This window comes from Colobus angolensis, unplaced genomic scaffold, assembly GCF_000951035.1.
Source record: "Colobus angolensis palliatus isolate OR3802 unplaced genomic scaffold, Cang.pa_1.0 Scaffold11, whole genome shotgun sequence".
Lineage (NCBI taxonomy): Eukaryota > Metazoa > Chordata > Mammalia > Primates > Cercopithecidae > Colobus > Colobus angolensis.
The window spans coordinates 6,131,585-6,142,903 of record NW_012112030.1 but is presented as its reverse complement, the minus strand read 5'-3'; the positions used below and the strand labels follow the sequence as shown (position 1 = coordinate 6,142,903).

At 41.9% G+C, this 11,319-nt stretch overlaps 1 protein-coding gene across 2 annotated transcripts; it reads right to left on the bottom strand.

Moving 5' to 3' along the window:
* Positions 1-225: 225 nt before the first annotated feature.
* On the bottom strand, positions 226-10,138 carry AICDA (activation-induced cytidine deaminase). 2 transcript variants are annotated; one of them, XM_011953470.1, is made up of 5 exons: positions 10,030-10,138; positions 3,955-4,102; positions 2,306-2,576; positions 1,890-1,975; positions 226-1,422 (listed from the first exon to the last, which is right to left on the bottom strand). In XM_011953470.1, exons 1-5 carry the CDS (start codon positions 10,035-10,037, stop codon positions 1,369-1,371), a joined length of 567 nt encoding a protein of 188 aa, XP_011808860.1. In that variant the 5' UTR covers positions 10,038-10,138; the 3' UTR covers positions 226-1,368. The 2 variants fall into 2 exon arrangements, with proteins under 2 accessions (XP_011808860.1, XP_011808852.1); XM_011953462.1 differs by having other exon boundaries at positions 1,890-2,005; positions 10,030-10,131.
* Between the last annotated feature and the right edge of the window lie 1,181 nt (positions 10,139-11,319).

The following is an 11,319-nucleotide window of genomic DNA, read 5'->3' as shown; positions in this document are numbered from 1 at the left end:
TTCTCCTGCCTCAGCCTCCCAAGTAGCTGGGATTACAGGCACCTGCTACCATGCCTGGCTAATTTTTGTAGTTTTAGTAGAGACGGGGTTTTGCCATGTTGGCCAGGCTGGTCTCAAACTCCTGACCACAGGTGATCTGCCTGGCTCGGCCTCCCAAAGTGCTGGGATTACAGGCATGAGCCACCACACCCGGCCCTCTCTCTCTCTTTTTTTTTGTTTTTTGTTTTTTGTTTTTTCTTTTTTGAAGAGACAAGGTCTTGCTGTGTTGCCCAGGCTGGCCTTGAACACCTGTCTTCAAGTCATCCTCCCTCCTCAATCTCCCAAGCAGCTAGAACTATAAGCGTGTGCTTTATCGTTCACAGCTTTATAGTTCTGTTTTGTCACAACTCTCTTACATAGTTAATATACCTTTGGGAGAAGCATCACACACATAAAAAAAGTAGCAAACCTTGACCTGATTGGCATTTCTGAAATTAAGAGACCCAGGAGAGCCAATAGATTTTCCTCTTCCCAACATTCAAGGAACTTCCTTCCAATTGTTTGCTAATAATGATATATGAAGTTTGTGGGTGTTTCTAAATTAGGGACTTCCTTAAAAGAGTTTGTGTTTCCAGAAGATTTGCTACATCAGCCATCAACCCATTATTAGGGTGTCTTGTTCACAGCTCTCCTGCCCATTTTAAGATCCTTTATTAAAATAGCTTGAAGGTGACCATGCATAGTCTATACCTCCATCCCCACCCATAACAATCTTCTTTTATACAAACATAAAAACATGCTTCTGCTGATTAAAACATACAGCACATGATTGGATATTAATGCTTTGCAGAGATGGTTTGGGATCAGAATCACCCAGATACTCTCATTAGGAGGTTCTATAGATCATGGCCTGATGGAGAAGTTTGTGTTACTTGAAAGTAAACATCAAGGGAAAAGAATAGAAAAATCTATCACTAACACCATCGTTAACTCAAATGAATCAAATAATAAAGGATGTTGATATGAAAACTTTTGATCCTCTCACCATGCTTTCTAGGAGCTACCTTCTGCTCTCATCCCGCCTAAAAGTCATAGAAAAGCGTTGACACTTTAGGATGCTCCCAGGTCCTGCAGTTCTGTTATTCCCAGTAGGGAACAATGTTGCATTCAAAACTGCACCAATTGCAGCATGTCCCTGGTCAGGTCTGTGTTCCTTCTCTATTTTCAAGACATAGATCTTTTTAAAGAGTCGTATATAAATATTTTTTCTCTAAACTCTAAGAAAATGACAGTTGAAGAAGAAAAACAGAGAAGACTTGAAGGATTGTTTTTTATCCACTGTCTTCAGCAGAGATATTTCATCGTGTGTGACATTCCTGGAAGTTGCTATCAAAGTCCCAAGGTACGAAATGCGTCTCGTAAGTCATCAACCTCATACAGTGGCTGTATGGAAAGAGAGAGGCAAATTGAGTGAATGGCTTCAAAACTGGGTTGGAGGTTGGTGGGGCCAGAGAGGCTTCTAAACTGAGTGGATGGCTTTGTAACATTTTGGAAGAAAGTAAATTGGAAAAGAGTTTTTTGGGGTTTTTGTTTTGTTTTGTTTTGTTTTGTTTTTTTTAAAAAAAAGGGAGAAAAGAATTCTGACCAGGAAGGAAACACAACCCTGGGGAGAGACGGAAATTTTAAAATGTGAAACAACAAAAGAAAGAAAAGGGAGGAAAAAGGAACCTTAGCAGAGGGCTCTGAATGGTGAAAGAGCAGAAGAAAAAGCTGATGTGGAGAAGCAATAAAGTTTTGATCAGATGAAAACTGAGAGTGACTAAACAATAAGAAAATACAAGAAATATACGAAGCTCCAAAAAAGACTACAGAGAAAGAAAGGAAATTTAAAAAGCAAGGAAGCCCCTTACCAAAAGGATGCGCCGAAGCTGTCTGGAGAGACGAACTGAATTTTCATGCAACCCTTCCCAGGCTTTGAAAGTTCTTTCACGATTTTCTACAAAAGTATTCCAGCAGTAAAAATAATCTTTAAAAAAAGAAAGAAAGAAAGAAAGAAAAAAGGCGGGGATATGGTGGTAGAAGATAGTTCGGGTTCCAAATCGAGGGGAACGAAAGCAACCTGGCCCCATTTTCTCATTTCCTCAGGGCCTTGGCTCTGAGCCATTTACTCTTTTCTCTACTTGTAAGCTTTAATTTCGGCTCCAAAGGTGAACCGGAATCCCCGCCCACTTCTTCCCCTCGTGCTCCCCACTGGCTCATTCGTTCTGCATAGCAATCCTGAATGCGGGGCTGCTGCACTGCGCCTGCGCGGAAGGCCCTTCCGTACCTTTGAAGGTCATGATGGCTATTTGCACCCCGGCGCGGTGCAACCGCCTCAGCCCCTCAGGCTCAGCCTTGCGGTCCTCGCAGAAGTAGAGGCGCGCGGTGAAGATCCTCAGACTGAGGTTGGGGTTCCCTCGCAGAAAGTCGGCTACATGTCGGGCACAGTCGTAGCAGGGGCTCCAGGAGGTGAACCAGGTGACGCGGTAGCACCTGCCAGGGTCTAGGTCCCAGTCCGAGATGTAGCGGAGGAAGAGCAATTCCACGTGGCAGCCGGACTGGGGAGACAGAGAAGACCCCGCTAAAATTCACTGACTTTTATTGCGGCTCTGGTGGCCTTAGTCATTGTCTCCTACAATGATCTTTGGGGATGCTGGGAGCTACTGTCCTTGTGTTACAGAGAGGCTAAGCAACTTGCTCAGAAGAGCACGCCAGTAGGTAGAGCTGAACCCTTGGCTGCACTAGTCCTGCAGAGTGAAGGAAGGCTATGGGTTTTTGCGGAATGAGGAAGATGAAGTGCGCTGAGTTTGGAGGAAGCAGTGTCACACTACCTCACCGAAGATTTAATTTGTGTTTATGAAGTTGCTTTTTGCACCTTTTGAGAAGGAAAATGGCGGAAGTGCCTGTTGATTTAACATTGTGGAAATATACCTGGACCACTAGGTGGAGGTAGGACAGTTTATGAGGACCAGGTGAGAGGATCTGAAAAGCGGAAATAGATTTTGGTAAAGCAGGCAGATGGGTGTTGTAAGAGAAGTTCTAGGCACTGCCACGAAAAGTAAATGAAAGTGCTTGGTAAAATCAAAGCCGTCTGAAATAGAATGTGTCATGTCACCAGATAGGAAGGAGACTGGCATGTACCCAATACAAACGTAGGCAAAGAAAATTGCATGGTATTATAACCATCAACCAATGAGCCAGATGATGACCTTCCACCCCATGGATGCTTCCCTGAGATTCCGCCAAGTCCAGACATCACAGCATGTTAGGAGAAAGGAGATACCCACGGGCAGAAGTTTACGTAAACCCATCTGGATTTTGGTGAAGAAGTCTCTTGGAAATGTAATTCTCTTGGGTAGCTGAAAGATCAGTTTAATTAATCAATCAGCCGAGGCTTCTCTGAGTTTTCTGGGGATCACCATGTTGAATGTATTCACTGGTCTATGATCCATGTGAACAGGAGGGAAAAGAGATCATTTGGAAAACAGAATTGAGCCGCTGTTAATTTTTTCCCAAATTCTTCTTCCTTAATCTTCAAAAATGCTTAAGACACAATTTGTTTTTCACATTTAAAATTTCTGCTTGAACAAGCTGATAATAGTCTCCCAAATAAAAATGATTTTAGCTTAATTAATCTCAAAGGCAATTCAGATGCTGAGGAAAGCGGGTAAAAAGTTTGGGAGCAGTTGTTCTTGGCATTGAAGCAAAGTGTGGCATTAGGGTGCCCAGCATTACTGGGGAGGAATTAAATCACATATTTTGGGCCACATCTAATATGGGTGCATGGACATGGAAAAAGAAAGAAAAAAAGGATTTGAGGAATGTAATAGAGACACAAGTGCCAAAAAAGGATGGAAGTAATAGCATCAGCAGGTGGCTCTAAAAGCACTTACAGTTGACCATTAAACTGCTTGCAAAGCTGACTTTAATTGATACCTTATTGCGAAGATGACCAAAGTCCAGTGAAAAGGAAGTAGCACTGTCCCGCCTCTTCACTACATAGCACAGGTAGGTCTCATGCCGACCCTTAGCCCAGCGGACATTTTTGAAGTGGTAAAGAAACTTCCTCCGGTTCATCAAGAGGCTGTGGGTGAGAGGAGGGAGAGAAAATGCAAGAGTACAGTTTATTATCTGATCACTCTGCATTTTCCTTCAGCTTTTTAAAGAAGTCGTTACTTGAGCTAAACCAAAGAAGATACTCTGGCTTCCTCTGCTGGATGCCTGAGCCCTACTGAGCCCTATTGAGCCTGGAATCCATCATAAACTCCTTTTCCTGTTTATATTTAAGGCCAATTGAGAGATACTCATCAAGGACCCCAAACCCTTACCCACAAGACAGTCACCTCCTGCCACTGTCTCCTAGATGCTGATGACTTGGAATTACAATTAAATTTGTTCTTCAACAAGAAAACAAAACAAAAAATAAAAAACTTGTTCGTCAGTCCCATAATTATATTTTCAGATTTCCCCTCCAGTCTTTACCTAAGTGTCCAACTTGTACCTCAAACTCAAAATGATCAAAACAATATTCCTCAACTGCCCCCTGTCCTAAACTGCCTCTCCTCCTGACTTTGCCACCTCAGGTAAGCAGGTTAGCAGCCTGCAACCATCCTTGACTCATTTCTTCTTCCTCGGTCCTCATATTTAATTAATCATCTAAATGTGCTGATTCAAACCCCCCAATATATCTTGAATTTGTACCTTCTCTGTCTGCTGTTCTCTGCTTCGGTCCAAGCCCCCATTTTCTTCCTCCTTATCTGTTGTGCTGGCCTTTTAACTGGTCCCTCTGCCTCCTGTCCCTCCAAAATAACATTCTCACACTGTCACCACCATGATCTCACAAAAACCCAGGTGCACCATGCCATTCCCATGCTGAAGACCCCCTGATGATTCTCTTCTGCCCGCAGAATAAACTCCAAACTCTTTAATGTGGTGTTTAGGCCACTTTTTACAGTTGGACCTCTATCTAAATTTCTTTTTTTAATTTTTTTTTTTTTTTTGAGATAGGGTCTCACTTTGTCGCCCAGGCTGAAGTACACTGGCATGATCTTGGCTTATTATAGCCTCGACCTCCCAGGCTCAGGCGAATCTCCCAGGCTCAGCAGATCCTCCCACCTCAGCCTCCTGTGTAGCTGGGATTACAGGCACCCACCACCGTGCCCAGGTAATGTTTGTATTTTTAGTAGAGACAGTGTTTCACCATCTTGGCCAGACTGGCCTCGAACTCCTGACTTCAGGTGATCTGCTCGCCTTAGCCTCCCAAAGTGCTGGGATTACAGGCGTGAGCCACTCCACCAGCCTATTTTTTAATATATAAGAGTAATACCTGGCTGGGTGCAGTGGCTCACACCTGTTTTTTAATGTTTAAGAGCAATACTTGGCTGGGCATGGTGGCTTACACCTGTAATCCCAGCACTTTGGGAGGCCGAGGCAGGGTGGATCACCTGAAGTCAGCGTTCGAGACTAGCCTGGCCAACATGGTGAAACCCCATTTCTACTAAAAATACAAGCATTAGCCAAGTGTGGTGGCGGGCGCCTGTAATCCCAGCTACCCAGGAGGCTGAGGCGACAGAATTGCTTGAACCCAGGAGGCAGAGGTTGCAGTTAGCTATGGTCACGCCATTCCACTCCAGCGTGGGCAACAAGACCAAAACTCCACCTCAAAAAAAAAAAAAAAAGAGTAATATTTGATCATTGTCAAACTTAAATACTATGGAAAAATAGAAGAACTCTAAATTTTAAAATATTAAAGATTTTTAAAATCTCGAATATCAGTGTCTAATAATGATAATTAGACATAGTGTCTAATGACAATGTGAAGATTCTTGTGTTTATTCCTCTATTCTTTCTACGGGCACATATTTACATAATTTGGATTATACTGATTGCATGTGTGATTTTGTACTCTGCTGCTTTTTTAACGAGGCAAAATAATCTAAATATCTTGCTATGCTGTTCCCACATAATGACTGATTTCTCCTCCTCTTTGTTTTCTGTTTCCTAGCACAGTGTCTTGCATATCATAAGCACTAACTTGAATAGCATTTGTGGAAATATTCTGGTAACCCAAGTTTCTTTAAAGAAATCAAGAGTCCCCATTGCAGCTGCAAACAGCAACACAAGCTGTACAGCGTGGTTGATATGAAAGCACAGTGGTGTCTGGATTTTGTCCCTAGTCTTTTCCAGAAATGCATTTATCCAATTTGTGGAGCTAGTGCTGTCACCTAATGGTATGGGGGCAGAAGTGCAGAGAATTTGCGAAGTAAAGGGCTCAGGAATTTGCATAACGTTTGCTGGCAAGAGAATTGAAACTTTTCTTACTCATTGTTTTTTCTTACACTGAGGTATAATTTACATACAGTAAACTTCAACCATTTAAGATGCATAATTCTATGAATATTTTTGGGTGTAAACACCCCAAACTGCTACCACAGTCAGGATACAGAACCCGAATCACCACCCTCACCCCACCAGGGCTTCTTCTTCCCCCTTTGCAGTCCTTCCCCTCCCCTCTGTCGTCCGGACTGGAGTGCAGTGGCCGGATCTCAGCTCACTGCAAGCTCCGCCTCCCGGGTTTACGCCATTCTCCTGCCTCAGCCCCCGGAGTAGCTGGGACTACAGGCGCCCGCCACCTCGCCTGGCTAGTTTTTTTTTGTATTTTTAGTAGAGACGGGGTTTCACCGTGTTAGCCAGGATGGTCTCGATCCCCTGACCTCGTGATCCGCCCGTCTCGGCCTCCCAAAGTGCTGGGATTACAGGCTTGAGCCACCGCGCCCGGCCTTTTTCCTCTTTTTATGGAGAGTGGAGTTTCACTGTGTTGCCCAGGCTGGTCTTAAACTCCTGAATTCTAGCAGTCCTCCCACTTGGCCTCTCAAAGTGCTGGGATTATAAGCGTGAGCCACTATGCCTGCCCTGATTTGCTTTCTGTAACTATAAGTTACTTTCATTTTCTAGAATTTCGTAGAGCATACATTATCTCCTCCTTCATGTCTGACTTCTTTCATTTAGCGTCATGACTTTGGGATTTATCCCAAAGTACCTTCTTCCTTTGTACTGCAGGGTGGTATTCTGTTGCATGGATATAGCACATGTTGTTTATTTGTTCACTTGGTGGTGGATATTTGGATAGTCTCTACTTTGGGGTTTTGTGAATAAAGGTACTATGAACATTCATGTACCAGTCTTTGTGTGGATATACATTGAGAATTGATATTTTAGTAATGTAGTGCCGATGATAGACCCTCACGTTAAAAGTTAAATACCAAAATATCAGCCTAAGTAAGGAGACCACCTAGGACAACAGCTCTTTGTAGTTGTTTCCATTTATTTTTCATTTCTCCTATTATTTTTTTGAGGCAAGGTCTAGTCCTGTCACCCAGGCTGGAGTGCAGTGGCGCAAGCATTGCTCAGTGCAGCCTTGACCTCCTGGGCTCCAGATTCTCCTGCCTCGGCCCCCTAGTAGCTAGGACCACACGCACATGCCACCATGTCCAGCTAATTTTTGTATTTTTTTATAGAAACAGAGTTTTGTCATGTTGCTCAGGCTGCCTGGGCTCAAGCGATCCACCCACCTCCACCTCCCAAAGTGCTGGGATTACAGGGGTGAGCCACCACACCCGGCCATCTGTTTCAATTTAAATGTCTCCCCCCACATACATGAAGCTTATTGGAAAGCACTTTAAACCTTAGGGTTTATTACCAGTATACACATTATATAAGGTAAAAATTAGCTGTATTATTTTAAAATTAAAAATGCATATTTTGATCTAAATGGATACTAGGCCAGATGCAGTGGCTCATGACTATATCCCAACACTTTGGGAGGCCAAGGCAGGAGGATTGCTTGAGCCCAGGAGTTCAAGACTGCAGATAAGCTATGATTGCACCACTGCACTCCAGCCTGGGTAACAGGGTGAGATTGTATTTAAAAAAATAAAAAACATAAGAAACATAAAATGAATACTAAAATGATACAATAATAATTAGCTTTATTTTAAAAGGATAATAATTATTACGGTAATTACCATAGTACCAACCATCATAACTATTACTATATTAGCATATAATAACCCTTTATATATATAAGCTCAACACATAATAGGTGCTTAATAAGTACAGAAGAAAAAGAAAAGCAATTCTGTCTTTGAGACCCAGAGTTAATTAAGCATCATCTCTTACCAATAAATCCCTTTTATATTTAACTTACCCTCCTGAGCTGTATAGATGAGAAAGGCAAAGGAAACGACATCTTTTTACATGCACCTTGGTTGATGGGGTGTGTGTGTGTAGAGAGAGATAGAGAGAGAGCCTTATCATAAGGAAGGAAAAGTGTCCTGGAAGTATAGATAAGAAGGATGTGGCACAGATAATGGACTTCGGGTGGATTTTTGGGTCCTACTCGACATGAAAATGCAATAGGCCTGCACTGTTTCTGTCACATGTTACCAGTCAGAGCGAAATGAATTGCATGATCCTAACCTGCTAGTTTACTTTGTTGATCCATTACTTCCCTTCTCTGGTTAGGGGCCTGTTTCCAGCTCCCTGTTCTGGTCATTTCTCTCCTGGGTAGGAAGGACTTTGCCGAAGGAGTGTTTCAAGCCTGCAGGCTGACAGCTGCTCTGGACAGCTGTGCTCCCTGAAGCAGAACCCTAGCTGCATCCCCAGCCATGCAAACCAGAAACAAGCGGGTTAAAAATAATCCTGACCAAGTCATTTTGCCATCACTAATGAGCGCCAGAGGTACTCTCCTCTTTAATGATTACATTAATCACTCTTTCGTCCTGTTGAATTTCATCTTTTCTCCTTTTCTGTCTTTCTCTGAATATCAACTGCTGATTTTACCTTTGCTTTGCATTTTACTTTGAACAAGTATTTCCAATGGACCCTTCACAAGGACCTATACCTCAGACTTGTTTTCAAAATCTCAGTGTAAACTGAGGAGACATTTGATATTGTTTGCCCTCAAGAAAATTTTCTGAAGGATATTACGTCCTCCATTAAAAATCTTTATTCTGTATATTGAATGTGATGGCTCATGTCTGTAATTCCAGCAATTTAGGAGGCCCAGGCAGGAGGATTGCTTGAGGCCAGGACTTAGAGACCAGCCTGGGCTGGTCTAAGACCCTGTCTCTACAAAAAAATATATTTTTAAAAAATCTTTATTCTGTAATGCAAGGTTCTTTATAAAGGAATTGAGGTAAAGTATAAGGATTAGGCATTATTCTCATACATTCATAGTAATCATAAATGTAGAAATAGAGTAAGTTCTATAACATTAACTGATCAAAAACTGCAAATAAAAACATTGTGAGGACCTTAACCAAATTCACACCTGAGAGGTAAGTTAAGCTATGTCTGAGCAAATGGAAAGATTAGTTATTGGTAAAAGTGCCATTAACTGACTAACAATTAGTCCTTTAACATTAAATAACTTGCTTGAATGAATTTTTCTCCTTGTAATGGACATAATCAAAGTGACTTTCAAGCAATTAATTAGAATGTTTGGCATTTCTAAAATTACAAATTGTCTTACTATAGCTAAATTATTTCAGTAACATCTCCCTAGGAAAGTGTGTCTTCAAGTTGCTTTATTGTTGAATATGTACAAAATTATTACGAAAATTAACACTATCATTTTTAGTACAGTACTGCTATTACCTTTTCATGATTTGAGTCTCTAAAGATTTGCTATGTTAATATTATTACCATAAATTAGTTTCAACCATAGTACAAATCTCAGGACGAATCAGTACATTGTACACACTACTTCTTCTGCCACGTGAAAAAGAGAAATCGAGAGAAGTCTGAAACAGAAAGAATTGGGCTGACAGCATATAAGATCTGAATAGAAGAAAAGGAGACAGATCGAAAAAACATATATGCATATTGATCACACTGATCTTATCAGTCAGACAGTTATATGAGAGAAAGGGATAGCTACCAGTCTCATTACTCAGATTTGCTCTGAGAGGAAGGCCAGTGCAATCACCCACAAGGAGACTGCCTCTTTACCTGTCCATAGCGGTGTCCAGAGTGTGTTTCTTGGCTCCCTGAAAGTCTCAGGCCAGAAAAATCTTGCTTCAATTAATGATGGTTCTCTGCCTCAGTCTGACAGTGCATTGGCCCTTCACATTCAAATTTGAGCTTGCCCTTTTGGGCTCCTCCCCTGACAGCATCACCCCTACCAGGTACCCCAACGGCCTTGCTCCTGATTTGGATCTAGTGAAGATGGGTGGGTGGGGCTATCACAGGCAGAGTCACACAGGTTAAACGATTGAGGGCAGCTCTGCTTAATGTTTAGGTTCCTTTAGGGCTGCTGCTCTGAAAGTCCAGTCCATGTTCCATAGCTAGCAAAGATCAGGAGGCAGTAGCAGTAGTCACTTAAACTGTAATCATGATAACACAAAATAAAAGCACAATGATAATAGTAATATTTATGTAAATACCTTAAAGAGCATTTAAATAGCTTCTTGTGGTGTTGTGCTAAAGAGCACTTTAAAAGCCTCTATTCCCCCATAATCCCACAATATCTCTGAATTCAGTAGAGACAGCCACTAACAGTTCCTGCTTTGCAGTTAAGCAAATGAACTCAGTTATACAGAATTTAGAACACAAAAATTTTCCTTCCCAAACCATGGATTTTTTTCTTTCTGATTGCATTACAAGAATTGATTGAAGACTAGATATTTACACCAAAGAATGATTTTTGCATGAGCCATCCTTTTTAGGAAAAAAAAAAAAAAATCCTTAATTTGGAGTTGGAAGCAGCAGCAGTCCCCCAAAATACAAAAATGCTTATTTCACCAGACAGAATCAGTGTCTAATTGACTACATTGAATTTGGAAAACAGGCTAAGATCTTCAAATAAAAGACTTTAATTTTGTGCTCTCATAGAACTTGGTCTATTAAAGATTTTATTTCTCTCTCCTACTGTAGCCCATATGCATTCTATTTATTCACTGAGTGGATACTTAATGGCTACTGTGTGATGGAAACTATGCCAAGTGCTAGGGATGCAATGGTAAGCAATGCAGCTAGGGTCTCTGCTTGCTTCCTGCCTCAAGGCTTTGATACCATCTATACCTTGATGATTTTCAAATCAATAGCGCTAGCTTGGACCATGTATTTGTCTGTTCCCACACTGCTGATAAAGACATGCCTGAGACTGGGTAATGTATAAAGGAAAGAGGTTTAATGGACTCACAGTTCCACATGGCTGGGGAGGCGTCACAATCATGGCAGAAGAGCAAGAGACATCTTACATGGTGGCAGGCAAGAGAGAGCTCATGCAGGGGCACTCCC

Bases quoted from the DNA above. Each gene is read 5' to 3' on its own strand.
- AICDA (XM_011953462.1), bottom strand. The intron at 2,577-3,954 runs GTATCAATTAAA...CTGTCTCCCCAG, and splicing joins TTGGTCATCTTCGCAATAAG to TCCGGCTGCCACGTGGAATT. The intron at 2,006-2,305 runs GTACGGAAGGGC...CTTTTTTTAAAG, and splicing joins AGCCATCATGACCTTCAAAG to ATTATTTTTACTGCTGGAAT.